The sequence below is a fragment of the Drosophila yakuba genome, chromosome 3L (genome assembly GCF_016746365.2).
Source record: "Drosophila yakuba strain Tai18E2 chromosome 3L, Prin_Dyak_Tai18E2_2.1, whole genome shotgun sequence".
Classification (NCBI taxonomy): Eukaryota; Metazoa; Arthropoda; class Insecta; order Diptera; family Drosophilidae; genus Drosophila; species Drosophila yakuba.
The window spans coordinates 14,255,272-14,272,605 of NC_052529.2; the positions used below are offsets into that span (position 1 = coordinate 14,255,272).

The 17,334-nt window shown below is 43.5% G+C and overlaps 3 protein-coding genes across 3 annotated transcripts; all 3 read left to right on the forward strand.

Annotated features, from left to right (window-relative positions):
* Positions 1–149: 149 nt before the first annotated feature.
* On the forward strand, positions 150–4,483 carry LOC6534077 (peroxisome biogenesis protein 1). Its single transcript, XM_002094727.4, has 9 exons — positions 150–347; positions 437–563; positions 698–801; positions 1,043–1,157; positions 1,216–2,802; positions 2,866–3,062; positions 3,132–3,755; positions 4,005–4,108; positions 4,168–4,483. Exons 1-9 carry the CDS (start codon positions 255–257, stop codon positions 4,235–4,237), a joined length of 3,021 nt encoding a protein of 1,006 aa, XP_002094763.1. The 5' UTR covers positions 150–254; the 3' UTR covers positions 4,238–4,483.
* A 92-nt stretch (positions 4,484–4,575) lies between these two features.
* LOC6534078 (fibroblast growth factor receptor homolog 2) lies at positions 4,576–11,521 on the forward strand. The gene is made up of 3 exons (XM_002094728.3): positions 4,576–5,450; positions 7,772–10,486; positions 10,549–11,521. Exons 2-3 carry the CDS (start codon positions 7,904–7,906, stop codon positions 11,128–11,130), a joined length of 3,165 nt encoding a protein of 1,054 aa, XP_002094764.1. The 5' UTR covers positions 4,576–5,450; positions 7,772–7,903; the 3' UTR covers positions 11,131–11,521.
* A 753-nt stretch (positions 11,522–12,274) lies between these two features.
* LOC6534079 (fat-body protein 1) lies at positions 12,275–14,592 on the forward strand. Its single transcript, XM_002094729.3, has 2 exons — positions 12,275–12,523; positions 12,608–14,592. Exons 1-2 carry the CDS (start codon positions 12,281–12,283, stop codon positions 14,318–14,320), a joined length of 1,956 nt encoding a protein of 651 aa, XP_002094765.2. The 5' UTR covers positions 12,275–12,280; the 3' UTR covers positions 14,321–14,592.
* The last annotated feature ends 2,742 nt before the right edge of the window (positions 14,593–17,334 follow it).

Genomic DNA, 17,334 nt, shown 5'->3' on the forward strand with positions numbered 1-17,334 from the left:
ATTTTTTCGCTTATTTTTGCAATATTTGAATCTGTTCTCACTTAAATTTTAAAGGTTTTGTATTTTGCTGCTGGGAACAGTTGTGAGGCGGCCATCTCTAAGCAGCTGTCTCACCTGTTGCAAGTATCGGCTCAGCTGGCGCTCGAGCTCCCATCTCTAATAAAGCAAAAGTAAATTCCGCAGAGAGCAGAAGATTAGTGCGAAAATGCTTTAAACCGCATTCGCACACGCACACGCCCACGCCCACGTCGAGAATGTTCAAACGCACTTTTAAGGTGGTCTATCGGCCCATCAGGAGCAACTTTGTGCTGCTGCCGGATCAGTACTACGGCGTCGTCTCGACCTATGTAAGTGTCCAAAGGTCCATGCTTCACGCTCCACGCAGATTAGATACGGCAACGATTAATCCGGCTAACCATTGTGGCATTCTGATTAGGACACGGGCTGCCTGAGCTTGCAGTACAATGGCCGGACGCACTACGCCTCCTGGGCGCCACAAAAGGGCGGCGGCGGCATCAAAGACACCGAGATTGGGATCAATGCCAGAGCAGCGAAGGAGATTGGTGAGCCATTACTTAACGGCCGGATGTGCATCGGTTGCCAATATGCCGTAATATTGGACTCCGGCCATCTGCCCCGTACCTCGTACACTCGTACACTTGTACAGTTCGCACCCACTTACCCTTTCTTGCCGTAGGTCTGCACGAGAATGATCTGGTCAAGTGTGCGCTCATCGCTGACGTTGTCAACCTGCGCAGCGTCCACGTTACCCCCGTCTCGTCCAAGGACTGGGAGATCATTGTGAGTGACGGTTTCGCCTGCTTGGCGGCGTGGCCAGCAATCAGCGGTCAGCGGGCAGCTTAAAAATAGACAAGTCCGTTTATATCGGATTAGCATTTGGCGCGGGCGTGCGCTTGGTCTTTATTTATACTGCCATTGCTTGGCCGGCATTGCCATTGACCCGCTGAATTGATTGGATTGAATTAACTTATTAACTAATTAATTATTTTCCTTTTTTTTATTGCTACTCACGCCTTTGCAGGAGCTTAGCACTGAAAAGATATCGGGCAGTGTGCTGGAGCAAACTCGCATTGTAAACTCAACGCAAATCCTTATTGTTTGGATTAACAAGTCAATGCAAGTGGCGCTGACAGTGGGTAAATATTGGCCATCTATCAAATATAGTTTGTATTAAGTTGGAAACCATTTCACTAGATCGTCTGAAGCCGCACATGAACTACGGCAGAATAGATCACAACACGGAACTCGTGGTGGCGCCCAACCTGTACAAGGGACTGACCAATGGAACATCAAATGGTGTCATAGAGGAGAGCACGAAACTCGCCAGGAGTAAAACCACTGCCCAGGTCAAGGACGAGCTGACTGAGAAGCCAACGCCCTTGACACATTCCTCCACTGTGTCCAATGTAAAGAATACTATTCAGCGGAACAAGCGGCAGGATCACATGGAGCGTCTTAAGAAGGATCTGCGCCGCGAAAGCTCGCGCAGCTTCGAGTTTCGTGTGATTCGAGGACTATGGCGAGAGCAGTCTCAGGAGTCGGATGTCTTTGTGAACCGCAATCATCTACCGGAGTTTTTTGATCTGGATCTGTTCTATTGCATGCACACTGCAGCCGACAAGGATTACTACGTGAGAGTGCGCACAGTTGACGAGGATATAGAAGACGATCTACCAGAAACCATTCATCCATCGATCGAACTTAATGCCAATCTTATGAAATTGCTGGGCATCAAGGAATTGGAACGAGTCGTTCTAAGACCGAAAACTACCGTAGTTAACTTTTTGGAAAAAATTGAGTTATTTGCCAACAAGAAGACGCACTACAAAATCATGGAGAATGCATTTAAGCGGTTTGTGATAGAGAGAACGCAGCATAAGCCGATGCTCTTCAACCAGGAGGAGGTGGTGCGGCTGGAGGACGATTTACTGGTTACTGTCGGGATTCTACCAGAACACTTTCGTTATTGCGTGGTGGACGCGCAGTTCCTGAAGGAGGCCAAGATCTATGCAGCAGATCTGGTGCGTCCAGTTGGTGAGATTATTAAGGAGCAGACGCCTCCGACGTCGCCATTAAGTGTTCAGGATCTCATCCAGTTACCGGAGTACGATAAGATTGTGGATCAAGTGGTTCAGGAATTGCGCATGAATCTGTGCCTAAGCGCTGACAATTCCGTCATGCGTCAGTGCAATGTCCTGCTCGCTGGTGCCTCGGGAACGGGTAAAACCGTTCTTGTGGAGCGCATTTTGGACCAGTTGTCACGCAAGCCGGACTATTGTCACTTTGAGTTCTTCCACGGATCGCGAAGCAAAGGCCGCAAGACGGAGTCCATCCAAAAAGATCTTCGCAACATTTTTACCAGCTGCTTGCAGCATGCCCCCGCCATTGTTGTGCTAGAAAACTTGGATGTACTGGCCCACTCAGCTGGAGAGCAGTCCAGTCAGGATGGCGAGTACTACAATCGCATGGCGGACACTGTGTATCAGTTGATTGTTCAGTACACCACAAACAACGCTATTGCGGTAATCGCCACCGTCAACGAGTTGCAGACCCTCAACAAGCGCCTGAGTTCACCAAGGGGAAGACATGTGTTCCAGACTGTTGCTCGTCTGCCCAGTTTGGAACGAGCGGATCGAGAGATTATCCTTCGAGAGCTGTGCAGCCATATCAGCGTGTCCAAGGACCTGGATCTTGTTAAGTTCTCCAACCTCACAGAGGGCTATCGAAAATGTGATCTTGTGCAGTTTGTGGAGCGTGCAATCTTTTATGCTTATCGCATCAGTGAGTAGTTTGTAACATACTAATGCAACTGTATGTTTTCATGCATAATTCTTTTATTTCCAGGCAAGACCCAGCCTGTGCTGACCAACGATCAGCTTATTGAGTCCTTGGAGCACACGAATTCGTACTGCCTCCAGGGCATTCAGAGCAATCAGAGAACTGGCAACGATGCGGAAGACAATGAAATGCGCGTTGAGGAGTTGCCTGGTCTAGAGTCGGTTGTTGGAGTTCTAGAGGAGGTCCTTATGTGGCCATCAAGGGTGAGCTCCAAACAAAATATTTTTTTACAGTTTTTTACAGTTTATTATATCATTGTGCATTTGTTACAGTATCCCACCATTTTTAACGCGTCGCCACTGCGCAATCAGGCCGGAGTACTGCTATATGGCCCACCAGGAACGGGTAAGACCTACCTGGTCTCTCAGTTGGCCACATCGTGGAACCTACGCATCATTTCTGTTAAGGGCCCTGAGTTGCTCGCCAAATATATTGGCCAAAGTGAGGAAAATGTTCGAAACCTGTTCAATCGAGCACGCAGTGCGCGACCATGTGTGCTTTTCTTCGACGAGTTCGACAGCTTGGCGCCGAAACGTGGTCACGATTCCACGGGGGTCACAGATCGTGTGGTAAACCAGTTGCTCACCGAACTGGATGGCGTGGAAGGACTGCAGGGAGTTACCGTGATAGCAGCTACATCTAGGCCGGAGCTGCTGGATCCTGCGCTCCTTCGATCCGGTCGCATTGATCGCTTGGTGGAGTGTCCTTTGCCGGATGCTCCGGCCAGAGTACGTATATTTGAGGCACTTAGTTCAACACTCAGCCTTGATGATTGCGTGGACTTCGAGTGGTTTGCGGGAAAAACTCCAAATTACACTGGCGCCGATATCCAGAGCATCCTGACATCGGCGAACATGGCGGCGGTCAAGGAGGCGCTGGCTCAATTTGGACATGAGGTGAGCTGGGAATTCCTTTCACCGGAAACGATCTATTTTATGGGCTATGTTTCTTTCTTGTTTTGAATAATCCCATCCTGGTTCAAAATGTATCTTACATTTAAGATTCAAATACTTTTGATTCGTTTACGTGTTTGTCTTTTAAATCAAATTGAAATCCATGCTACTTCCGGCAACACGGATTAGTCACGTAGTACTCAGTTTCTGGCGACGGTATAAAATAACATTGATTTCTTATTGCTTTCCCAGAAACTGCCAAAGAAAATCTCGTTGAAGCAGAAGCACCTGGTTGAGTCGTTCCAAACCACACGTCCTTCGCTCAGCGCCTCCGATGTGGCCAAATATCACAAAACGTATGTAACTTGTCTTCTTTGTTTTCCTTTACTTTACCTTGTTTAATATTTCTTGGTAGATATGCTCGCTTTACCAACAAGGAGAAGACTTCCAGGGAGTTTGTGGCCAAGCGTGCGACCTTGGCTTAAAGACAAAGACTTATAAGCTTAGCATTATAATTATTTTAAATTGTATTTTGCATATTTGTACATTGGCAATATTTTGTTAAAAGACACAGACGCCTTAGATAGTACATACACCATAATAATTTTTGTTGAAAAATAAGAAAAGGGAATTTGTTTTCATGATTAGTTTGTATAAATCCATAAACCACCGCGGAATGTTAAATTGAAAGTATGTTGTATTTCAATTATATTGTATACGAAAAACAGAAAGAGATGTTTAAATTTAAGAACTAATAAGAACTAACTATGCATGCTGACCTCGGTAAACATGAGCGCTGTTAGGAGGCACCGCCCAAATGAAGACATCAGGTGAATTGGTTATTAATTCACCGGAAATAGTCTTTAGCTCTGCCTAGTTCTTGGTAGCTAGTTGGGACGGTAAGTCCAACCCTCCCGTGTTTTCCAACTGTTTCGCATTTGTTCCCATAGCACCGAACAAGTGCATCGAAAATGCATTTAACTATTTTTGGGTAGACTACGTGCGCGGCATCTGGATCAGGATTTTGGCCTATGCGGGAGCTACAAGCATACATAGCTGCTGCTGCCACATGCAGCAAGGGAGTAACTGAGCAAGTGAGCAACTGAGATTTTTGGATATCAGTCACGTAACGGATATTTTCTTATTGATATGCGATTACCGCGCATGCGCACGTACTGCATACCACTAAGACAATGGACACATTTTTCTTTTGCATAAATTAAGCCGCCGAGCAAACACAAACAGCGAGGGAACCCGAAGGCCAGATAATAAAGAATTTCAACGAGTCGAAGCCACCGCAAACATGCTTAGAATAAAACCAACAAGAACCCACCAGCAGCAGCAGCAGCAGCAGCAACAATAAAAAAGAAAGGAAACCGCTCAGGAAAACTACCAGCGAAAACAATTGCAACATGCGGGAGGGAGACGACCACCTCGATCAGGTAGCCATAGCCCATACGATCCCATCCGATCCGAAGACCCTGTCCCCAGGATCCTAGCGAACACTATCACAGGGTACCGCAGATACGATACCCACTCGTTTCGGATCGGTTCGGTTCCGTTCGCTTCGATCGGTCACGTTCGGATTGTACCTCGTAAAAGTTTCTTCCGTTTCGATCGTTACTTTCAGTTGTTTGCGCACATTCAAGCCAATCGGTTGGCTCCGCTCGATTCCATCCACAAACTTTACGGATTACGGTTAGTGCAACGGAAGTGGTCACCCCACACCCTCCATATATTTTCCATATTTCTCATATTTGCTTGGCAAATGGAAATAAAAGTTGGCAACGAAGCGGAAATGCAAGGCGCCTTCCTCTGGCCCATTCCCCTTCCCGAGTCTTCAGATTTTTATCCAAGCCCCAAAGGGGCGATTGACAGCCGAGTAAACATAGTGACAATGTTTTTTGCGATCTCATTTGCCTTTCCCCAGCTCCTCGAAAATAAGAGACAAAGAACGTGATTTTTTGGTCAAAGATTTTGGGGTTGTGGCATGGCGCAAAAGAATTGTATTCCCATTGGGACTGACAAGCAGCAGTAAAGCCAAAATAAAGCAACAAATAATTTAAGAGTGAATGGTTCCAGCAGTAAAATAAATACACATCTTGTCAAGTGCGGATAAATAAAAACAAAAAGTCTGCAAAATAACCAAATGTTGAGAATACGATTTTAAGTGAGACAAAGAAACAAGATACATAATATAACTCGGTAACTTAATAATAAAAGTCAATGAATAAAATAAATAAATAAATTTGAAGTGTTGCCAATTGTTTAATGAATAATTTATCTCGTGATACAAACATTCCTTTTACCTTTAATTAATGTTCGCAACCAGAAAATTAATAACTAGGGTTCCAAATAAAGAACTTATTCTATTCTCGAAATAGCTGATTGACCAAGTTGAAATATCAAATCGGTGGTCATGCATTAGATTTATGCGCTCGATAATAATTCACAAGATAAAAAGGTGTGAGCTAAATGGTTTTGGCCATGTGCGCGCTGGCTTGAAATCGAATAATATTGAATGAATGACGAACTGAGAAAAAATAATAAAATAAGAAACGCAATAATACATACTTCAAATACAGCGATCGAATCGTATTTGGCCACAAATGAGAAAAAAAAGGAATTGAATAAATTAAAACCTGCGACGCGTGTGCATACATACATAAATCGGGCCTGAAGTCAAATGGCTAGCGGCAATATCGGCTAAAACAACAACAACAATTACTGGCAACACTAGCACCATATTAACAACAACAATGACAATCGCAACGGTTGTCGCAAGCCTTACAAACAATAAAATACATTTCATTAAACGGCACAGTGGTCAATCGATTCTACTGATATCATAAAATATTTTTTTATTATATTTACCAACTATATGCATATACACATGTATGAAAATGCCTGAAATAACATGATCTACATTTCGCTAAACTTAGTTTCATATTTGGAATTTGCTAAAAATTCTGGGGATTTACCCTAAACGTTCATTATTAATCATTGAAATAAAAAAATGTATATTTTTATTTAGCAAATATTTTGCGACCACAAGTAGACGAAATACATAGTATTCAACACCCTTTCTTTGTGATTATATAAATAATTTATTGACAAATACTTGTAATGGAAGTTTATATGTTTACTTTGAGATTTTTGAGCAATGTGAGTTAGTTTTAGATTTTTGAGCAGTCACTAAACATTAACTTTGATATAAATGAACTTTTGAAATGAGCAAAAGCAGGGCTCATATTTCACAGAGAAGCTCAAAGTCAATTAGTTGCTATTTCAGATTGTGGCGAATCATTTGGGTATTTCTCTATTTGCTGTTGCAATTCTCTAGCACCTTGTCTGTTTGCTAAGCGAGTGCATGTACTTGGGAATAACTGAAAAGTGTCTTACCACTGTAGCAACTGATTTCCACAAATAGCTTAGTGATTTTCTAACTGCTTGGCATTTTGCTGAATGGAAATCGAGTAGCGCTGGCCGCAGCAACAAAAGCATTTGGCGAACGTCGAATATAGACAAGTTATAATGGAGATCCCCTTTGGTAGTGGGTGGCGACGAGTGTGTCCGGCAATTCGGTGGCTTCGACCACGTCGTCGAGCTCATTACGGAGGCAGGGCACACAGTCTTCGCTTTTTTTCAACGGCTTCTCCTTTGGATTTTTGCATATTGGTGCGGACTGACTTGACTTGGCTGTGCGCCGTGTTGGCAATAAAATATTAAACAATAATAATAAATAAATAAAATGACACGGAGCGGGAATTGAGGGAGAGGCCAAAAGTGAGACGGAGATTTGGCAATATTTATTGATCCACTTAAACAGCTGCGGTCAAAACAATAGTATAACAGATACTCCTTATTCAATTGGGAAATTGCTTGTAATACTTATAATGATCACTTCTTAATTTTAATTAAATGCAAAAAAACGTATTACAAGTGTTAGATCAATTGTTAAAGAGTTATATTTTTTAAGAATTAATAACTTAATTTCTGAATTCATCTCTTTCCTTTAGCTGGATTCGAATGAAGATACCCACAGGAAGTGATATTATTTCGACCGCAACTGTAATCCATATGCACACGATCGTGCCCATCCAGATACGAGATCTTGCTGGCTGTTGAACTCAAGAGAATCCACTTGAACCATGGCAAAAGTGCAGATCACGCTGGTGATGATCATTGCGATCGTCTCTGCCTCTGCGGACTTGGGATGCGATTATGGCCATCATCGTTGCTTCATCGATGTTACTGTGGAAAACAGTAACCGCCAGCGGCACCTCCTCTCCGACATGGACATTACGCTGCAGTGCATCCGACCCATGGCCAAGTGGTTCTATGAGGACAAGTTCCAACTGAAGGCTACCCTTCTGCGACTTGAACGAGCACAGTCCGGAAATTCAGGGAACTACGGCTGCCTGGATGGTCAGAACAGATGGTACAATATTTCCTTGGTTGTGGGCCATAAGGAGCCAGTTGGCAATGACATCGCCAGCTTTGTCAAGTTGGAAGATGCACGTCCAGTCCCGGAGTCGGATCTCTTTTTCCAGCCCCTGAATGATAGTCGCTCCCTAAAGTTGCTGCAACCACTACCCAAAACCGTCCAACGAACCGCCGGTGGTCTCTTCCAGTTGAGCTGCAGTCCCACGGATCCGGATGCAAAGGGTATCAATATATCCTGGCTGCACAATGACACTCAAATCCTTGGCGGACGTGGGCGGATTAAGCTGAAAAGATGGTCGCTGACAGTGGGGCAACTGCAGCCGGAGGATGCTGGAAGCTATCACTGTGAGCTGTGCGTGGAACAGGACTGCCAAAGGAGTAATCCCACCCAACTGGAGGTGATTAGCAGAAGTCACACAGTGCCCATGCTGAAGCCGGGATATCCCCGCAATGCCAGCATTGCCCTTGGGGACAATGTAGGCATTGAGTGCCTCCTGGAGGACTCTGCCCTGGAGCCGAAGATAACGTGGCTGCACAAGGGGTATGAGGACAACATCGATGACCTGTTGCAGCGATTAAGAGAGCAGTCCCAGCTACCGGTGGACGTTACCAAACTGATTACCCGAATGGATGAGCCACAGGTACTGCGTCTGGGAAATGTCGAAATGGAGGATGGCGGATGGTACATATGCATAGCCGAGAACCAGGTCGGACGCACTGTGGCCGCCGCCTATCTGGATCTGTACAGTCCTTTGGACACCACCACGGTTCGCACCACCACTACTAGCACCACAATGGCCAGCCCAATGCCCACGGCAGCCACTGCAGGAGAGGACACCGATGAGGACGTGGAAAGTCCAGGAGCCGAGTCATCCGGTGGTGTGGGTCCACCTGAGTGGAAAAAAGAGTTGAATAAATTGCAGCACTCATTATCGGGAAACACCGTCAATCTTGCCTGCCCAGTGTATGGGAAAGCGAACATTACCTGGACGAAGGACAGGAAGCCGCTAAACCGTGCACTGGGCTCCTATGTGCAAAAGAACTGGAACCTCCGTTTCGTGGAGGCCACCAGCGAGGACTCGGGCATGTACAACTGTAAGGTGTGCAACGAGTGGGGCTGCAACCAGTTTGAATTCAGCGTCCTAATCAACGATCGCACGAGATCCGCGCCAATCATTGTGGTGCCGCAAAATCAGACGGTGAAAGTCAATGGCACCGTGGTGATGAAGTGCACCGTCTACTCTGATCTGCATCCCACGGTCAGCTGGAAACGGGTTGTCCTCAAGAATGCCACCCTGGACGGTCTTCAGTCTGTGCAGATCCAAAGTCTTAACTTTACCGTGACGAACGACTCAGTGGTTCTAACGCTTCAAAATGTGACCTTTGACCAGGAGGGTTGGTACACCTGTTTGGCCTCAAGCGGCCTGGGAAGGAGCAACTCCAGTGTGTACCTGAGGGTAGTGAGTCCACTGCCACCTTTGGAGATCTATGCCCTGCTGCACGCCCATCCGCTTGGATTTACCTTGGCCGCCATTACCATAGTGGCTCTGTTCCTTTTTGGCAGTGCCTTCATAACGTTCATGCTGCGTCGACTGCGGAGGGAGAAGCTGCTGAAGCTGCGCATCGAAACGGTTCATCAGTGGACCAAGAAGGTGATCATATACCGACCGGGCGGAGAGGAAGGCAGTGGCTGCAGCTCCGGCGATCTTCAGATGCCAGTGATAAGGATCGAGAAGCAGCGAACGACCGTTTCCACAACGGGAACAGGCGGTACTGATCCTGCCCAGGGCTTCAATGAGTATGAGTTCCCGCTGGACTCCAACTGGGAGATTCCAAGGCATCAGCTCAGCTTGGGCTCCATCCTGGGCGAGGGTGCCTTTGGACGCGTAGTAATGGCGGAAGCGGAGGGTCTGCCAAGGAGTCCACAACTGGCCGAAACCATTGTGGCCGTCAAGATGGTCAAGGAGGAGCACACGGATACGGACATGGCCAGTCTGGTGCGTGAAATGGAGGTGATGAAAATGATTGGCAAGCACATAAACATCATCAATCTCCTGGGCTGCTGCAGCCAGGGCGGTCCTCTGTGGGTGATCGTGGAGTATGCGCCACATGGCAACCTCAAGGATTTCCTCAAGCAGAATCGACCGGGTGCTCCACAGCGACGGAGTGACAGCGATGGCTATCTGGATGACAAGCCACTGATTTGCACTCAACAACTTGGCGAAAAGGAGCTCACCAAGTTCGCGTTCCAAATCGCTCGAGGAATGGAGTACCTCGCTTCAAGACGGGTAAGTCCATCTGCGAATGTATAATATTTTTCAAAGATACTTATAATACCTTATTCTTCCAGTGCATTCATCGCGATCTGGCTGCCCGTAATGTCCTTGTAAGCGATGGCTACGTTATGAAGATCGCCGACTTTGGACTGGCAAGGGATATCCAAGATACGGAGTATTACCGGAAGAACACCAACGGGCGCTTGCCCATCAAGTGGATGGCGCCGGAGTCGCTGCAGGAGAAGAAGTACGACTCGCAGAGCGACGTCTGGAGCTATGGTGTTCTGTTGTGGGAGATCATGACCTATGGCGATCAGCCATACCCACACATACTGTCCGCCGAGGAGCTCTACAGCTACCTGATTACGGGTCAGCGCATGGAGAAGCCGTCCAAGTGCTCACTGAACATCTACGTGGTAATGCGACAGTGCTGGCACTTTGAGTCCTGTGCACGACCCACGTTCGCGGAGCTGGTGGAGAGCTTCGATGGGATCCTGCAGCAGGCTAGTAGCAATCCCAACGATGCCTATCTGGACCTCTCGATGCCCATGCTGGAGACGCCGCCCTCATCGGGGGATGAGGATGATGGCTCCGACACCGAAACATTCCGGGAAACCTCCCCCCTTAGATATCAGTACACCTATAAGTTTAATTAGTCCGTACTTTAAGTATAAGGAGACCAAAAATAATTCCAACGAGTCAATCCGATCCCATCGAAGCATCGCCAACCATCATCTCATCCCAGAAAGTGCCAAAGAAAAGATCGCAGAAGAAACATTCGACGAAGTTATTCCAAATACCGCGAAAGTTAAGCACTAGGCTTCGCCTTGTTTAAATTCATGTTCTATATGAATAATAAATTCGATTTCCAAGAAGCACGCGATGTTGGCTTAACGACAAAGACTTAAATAGCAATCTCATTCTTTAATCATACATAGTTCTTATGTGTCTTATGTATATGAGCAATGTTTTGTACTGGGTCTTTGGGCTTCATTTATTTCATAATGTTTCTTGTTGAGCCAATAAAAACGAATTTGTTTTACTGTACCTGGAAAAGTGTTTATAGTCGGTTTCAAAAAGGATATCTTATTAGAATTGATTTTCATATACCATCCTTTACATTGTTCCAAAATTTAATACCGTCTGGAATTGAATGTGAATGGATAAAAGTGTATTTACTCACCCGATAGTCAGTGTCTTCAGCTGACGGATACTTAATTTGTTCATACTTCTTGGAATTGCTATGTTTGATGTAATATGAATAAAAGGCGATTTAAAATTAAAATTTGATGATTACTTGTACTTATATTACATTTTACGTCTGACCAAAAATAGGCTATTGAACACCATGAATAATTTGGAATACTCACTGTCTCTCAAGCTCTGCTCACAATCAGCCGCAGAGATAACCAAGTTCAGTGTGTCTTGACTGAAAACAAAAAAAAGAAAGGAAGCTAGACTCGGCAAGCCGAAGCTTAAATACCCTTGCAAAAGTTATAAGTTTAATAAAGCTGCCGTGTACCGAATATATTATCAGAAACTACTGAACTATGATATCTTTTCTAATATTTTAAATTAATAACGAGAGTTCCCTTTTACCCAACCATTCATATGCAAATAGCATTTGAATGGTTAGACTGATCAAGAACATATATGTATATTTTATATGGGCCCAAATGTCTCTTCACTGCTTTGCAAACTTCTGACTAAAAACGATATACACACTGTAAGGGTATGAAAACAAGGCAATTGCATTTGCGAATATATGCAGAAGTCAGTTCATGTCACCGATCAGTCTGCGTCAAAATGTTAAGATTAACGTTTGTGTGTCTTTGTTTGCTCGTTCTTCAAGATGGAACAGAAAGTTTTGGCAGTCCTTGGAAGATGACCCCCTTTGGGAGGCATTTTGGTTTGCCAAATGTTGAAGTGGATTTTAATCGTCAGCATTTCCTCCTGAATTTGCTCATTCAAGTTCACAAACCTTTGCTTCATGAGGAACTCATAACAATGGGGAGCCAATTTAACGACGATCCTAGAAGCTATAACGAAGTAGGTTTCAATTAATAAAAATATGTTTATACTATAATACTAATAATAATATAGAAAAAATATAATAATAATTTTCCCTTACAGGGCACCTGGAGATATATAAAAGACTTTCAAGAGCGGGTGCTTCAGAATCGAATTCCAGGTCCATTTGCCATTTTTAATCAGCTCGATGATGAAATGCCCCAGAATTTGTTGGGAATCTATCGTTTTTTGACCATGGCTATGGATTGGTCATCCTTCCAGCGAAATGCGTGCTATGCCAGGATACACTTTCATCCTCTGCTCTTTGTAAACGCTCTGCAGATGGCAGTGGAAGAAAGGCAGGACACCAAGGACCTTCGGATGCCAGTTATGTTTGAGGTGCTTCCACAGCTCTATTTGGAAAAGGAGGTGATCCTGGCGGCCCAGGAAATCACGTGGAACCAATTAACCCCCATTAGGTTGGTGACACCAAAGCGAAGATGGATGGATATCCTATTGGGGTATCGAAACCCCAAGCAATCTTGGACGGAAGAACCTATTCCAACCGATCCCCTGATCATTGATAATGAACGAAAAGTGGCTTATCTCAGCCTGGACTTGGAAGTCAACTCTCACTGGAACAGTCTGATAAATCGTTTAATTATTTCCATTGAGGAAGGAAAGGAAAAGTCCAATCAGCCCATTATTGTAGATGGTGATCGCTTGGTAGCATTTCGAGGATCCTTCGATGAAGTCAACTACCTAAATCAGATGTCACTGGGATCCCATTTTCATAACTCGAAATTATATGTGTACAATCTGCATCAGTTTGTGGCTGCTTTGACTATGGAAGATTTGGCCACAGGCCAAAGATCTATGGATCTTATAGATCCGCCGCTGTTGACCACCGGTGGTGTTCCATACAAAGGCACATCCTTGAATATCGAAGCCGTCAAAGGCATTCTTGACTTGACAATAGACAACTTAAAGGAGCAAATTGAAATGGCTGTTAAACTTAATAACCATTCTATGGATGATTTATCTATAGCGGGTGGTATAATAGGTAATAACTACCTTCACATATGTCGCCAATTAAGCCTGGCTGTCAATGGACATGGCATAAATCAACCTACTATGTTGGGCTCCGCTACGTCCAATCTTAGAGATCCCATCTACCGCTCACTCTTGTTTCGGATAAATGAATTGTTGCAGAGTTATGAAAATGCGGATATATTTACAGAAGTAGAAGGAGAAGGTACAGAGCCCCCAAAAATAGTTGATATTCAAGTTAGTCGCCTGGTGACCTTTGAGGAATACATGACCACGGATCTCATCAATCTTATTGACCAGCAACTGCTGCTATCACAGCGCAATAATCTACAATTCCTTCGTCGTCATCTTGTGGCTAGACAACGTCGTCTTAATCATGAAACCTTTAGTATTGACCTGGATATAGTTGCTCCAGAGGACCTGGTCGCTGAGGCGAGGATGTATTTAACTCTACCGAATCAGTTGACACCGCGTTTACACCTGGACAGCTTTAAGTGCTCCCTAAAAAGGGGCTTAAATCAATTCGAACGCGTATTCCCAACAGCCAATCCCAAACACACTCTAAGTGAACTCTATGAGGCCGCTTACCCATCAACAGTTGTGACCAGTTCCAACCGATTCCCGCCACATCTTCTACTGCCAAGGGGAACTGGAGACGGCCTCAAATTGCAATTACTCGTGGAACTCACAAAATGGAATGGCTCGGAGTTGGATTTCGATGAGGTGTCTGTCCCAGTGCTGGCCAAAACCCTGAAGGATGTGATAATCTTTCACAGCCAGGCCTGAAACTATTATGCGATAATGTATGCTAAGTGCCTAAACTTCTTAATTGAATGCTCGCTAGTTGAAACACATACGTCTGAATGTGGGAGTGGGTTCCATATCAATATGGTTTTCAAAGCACGCACACAATCGGAGTTAAAGCATAGACGTGTAAATTATAATTTACCTTAGACCGATTATATGAAATGTAATCACTTTTCAAGGATTATACAATTTACTTTTATATAAAAAATAAAAAATTAAATTATACTAATAAAGTTAATCAATTAACAAGTGATCAACGTATATTTGTATTTAATAGCATCAAATGGAAGTTTGACTACTTCATTGAAAGATAATATATATTTTAAACTTTCCTACTTGCTCGCAGATAATTTCCTTGACAAACAGAAGCACACAGATTTTTAGTATCCTTTCTGTGAAAAATCATTTAAATGACTGACAAAATGGCATACAAAACGGAATGTGAATCCTGCCGCCCCAAAACAGAAACTTGAAAACGAAGGAAAACGGTTTATTATACGAATGCGATGACAACAAAAAGGCATAATAGTAAAATTAAATGTGTCTATTATGCCAGGCCAATACAATACATAAAACCACACTCAAACCCAGCAAAACCGAGAGCTATACAATCTCAAATACACTGGAACAAATTATAAAGTAAGATAAACTGGTTTCAATTAAATGTAAAGTGTACTTTTCTTGATAATATGTTTGAAGACTTAAAATTTGCATAAACCAGTCTATTAAAAACTTGTGCTTAAAATGAAAGGGTGCTAAATATTAAGTAGGTTTAGTCAGTAAATGATATTTATTTAAATTTAACTTCAGAAAGGCATACTTTAATTAAAATCTTAAGAAACAAAATTGAAGAGTTGGCATAATTAGTTTTTTTGCGTGCATGCTATGGCAACATTTGGCAGGCAAGAAACGTTTAAGGAAGGATGTGTTGCTTAGGCGGGTGCAAAGTGTTTGAAGTGGTGGAGGATGTGGATGTGGAAGTGGATGTGGATGTGGCTGGTTTGTCACTGGCACAAACGCTCGCATAAAAACAAATGCACACAATACGACCACCAACAATCCCATTCAATTCCCCTAACAAAAAGCAGAGAAAAGAGAGACAGGAATCGTCATCAAGGAGCAGTCGTCATCTGTGGGTCCAGGCCGGGAAATGGAGTCCTGGGCGTGTTTGTTCCTAGATAAGCGCAGTAATATGCACGTATTTTACGCCAACTTACACACAGCCCCGCCCACCAAATCACACCGCCCACCCAACCCAAACACCACCCCCAACCCCCTCATTTCGCGACGAAGTTTCTAAGAATGCGCAAATTTAAATGCGAATTGTTTTCACTTTGTTGCCAGCAACGTTTTGCCTAATTGACTTTGTGTGTGAGTGCGAGACTTTTTTTTTCCATCCATAGCTCCCAAAAAATATAATAAACGAAAAAAAAAACATTATCTGAATAGACGACAATCAGCATTCTCTCTTCTTGGCCTTTCTTCTCATTCTGTTAGCGCCTAATTTGCCTGTGGTTGATAAGAAAAAAAAGTGAAATCCTCTTTCCCAAATCCCCGCAATTAAAAAAAAAACGAAAAGTTCTTTCGCACTTTGGGGCTTATTAATTTTTTCAATTGTTGGTACTAAATTGGGTTTGGGTTTGGGGATAAGGCTTATCTGAATGCTTTCGAAACTTTGCTGACCTTACAAATGAGTTTAATAAAATGCATAAAATATAAAATATATATTTTTAAAAATAGAATGCCTAAAATCGTAATGCAATCACCATCACTAGTTATTAATTTTCTTTTCCACAGCAATGCATTTATTTAATCAATTTCAAATATATGTATGTTATTTAAATGGCCATTCGCTTAAGTTAGTAATTATTTAAGAATTCTTTTTAAGCTTCTCCTGCCATAAAAGTGAAAGTCAAGCTTAAAGGAATTTTCATGAAACCGCGATTGCCATCTCCATGTTGACCATTTCCATTCTTCTGGGATTCCTCGGGTATTGTATTTCATTTCCGTTTGCTTTATTATTTGTGGCTGTCCGACTTTGACTCCAATTCCGATGCCAGTGGATGTTCACGCCTTCATTCTGTTGTTGTGTCCGCTGCCCCTTTTTTTATATTATCGCCACCGTCTTGGCCTTCATTCCTTGCTGTTTTTATGTGGAGTGGTCGAGGTGGAGCACAAGAACAACGTCAACGACGATGCCAACTTCCTGCTATCGTGCTAATTTCCGTTCCTTTATCTTGACACAATGGTGCGCATTAAAAGCACATTGGGGAGGGGGGTTTTGGCCAAGGGGGAGGACAGTCTTCACAGCTAAGGGCGGTTTACGTATATATGGAAAGAAGTGCGGGACATCCCCAAATCAGATGCAGCTATGACCGCTGCGCTTTATTTCCGCCCCATTCTAAGTGGGGATGTACTTGGCAAAGAATATGGCGTTGTCATATATAGATGGAAAAATCATCTTTTTACACCATAATTTAATATTTTCCAATGTGTTTCAATTTAATGTGTTGACAATTACCTTTCTGTTTTTAAACTAATGGAATAGTTGAATAATGGATAAATGGACTAATGTGATAAATCAGAATTAGTCATTTTAATAAATTCCTGACCTCTTCTTCCTGAATATATCTTGCTAATGAAGAGCTACACCCACAGTTTTATCAAATAATTCAAATCTTTTATCTACAATATCCAAAATAACCCCCTAAAATAAAAGTTTACCCACATATTATTTTGTGGCCATATTAGCCGCCATTTTTGTTTTGGCTTTGTCAACTCAACATTAAGACCGCAAATGAAGGAGCCACTTGAATTGGACTAATAGACCCCATTTTTGGGGTGGCTTTAGGAGGTACTGAGTTCTCTCTTTCCTTCTCTTTCCCCCGATTTTCCGTCCCATTCTATGGCTTTGCAGGAGGACAAAAATTTGCATTCAGCAACATGAAGAAAATATTGATAAATGCCCGCCATTAAACGCGATTAACAATTTG

Excerpts from the sequence above, each read along its gene's own strand:
- LOC6534079 (XM_002094729.3), top strand. The coding sequence starts at position 12,281 with ATGTTAAGATTAACGTTTGTGTGTCTTTGTTTGCTCGTTCTTCAAGAT. Across the intron at positions 12,524-12,607 it reads ATCCTAGAAGCTATAACGAA|GGCACCTGGAGATATATAAA; the intron begins GTAGGTTTCAAT and ends TTTCCCTTACAG.
- LOC6534077 (XM_002094727.4), top strand. The coding sequence starts at position 255 with ATGTTCAAACGCACTTTTAAGGTGGTCTATCGGCCCATCAGGAGCAAC. Across the intron at positions 3,063-3,131 it reads TCCTTATGTGGCCATCAAGG|TATCCCACCATTTTTAACGC; the intron begins GTGAGCTCCAAA and ends CATTTGTTACAG. Across the intron at positions 4,109-4,167 it reads GTGGCCAAATATCACAAAAC|ATATGCTCGCTTTACCAACA; the intron begins GTATGTAACTTG and ends ATTTCTTGGTAG.
- LOC6534078 (XM_002094728.3), top strand. The coding sequence starts at position 7,904 with ATGGCAAAAGTGCAGATCACGCTGGTGATGATCATTGCGATCGTCTCT. Across the intron at positions 10,487-10,548 it reads AGTACCTCGCTTCAAGACGG|TGCATTCATCGCGATCTGGC; the intron begins GTAAGTCCATCT and ends TTATTCTTCCAG.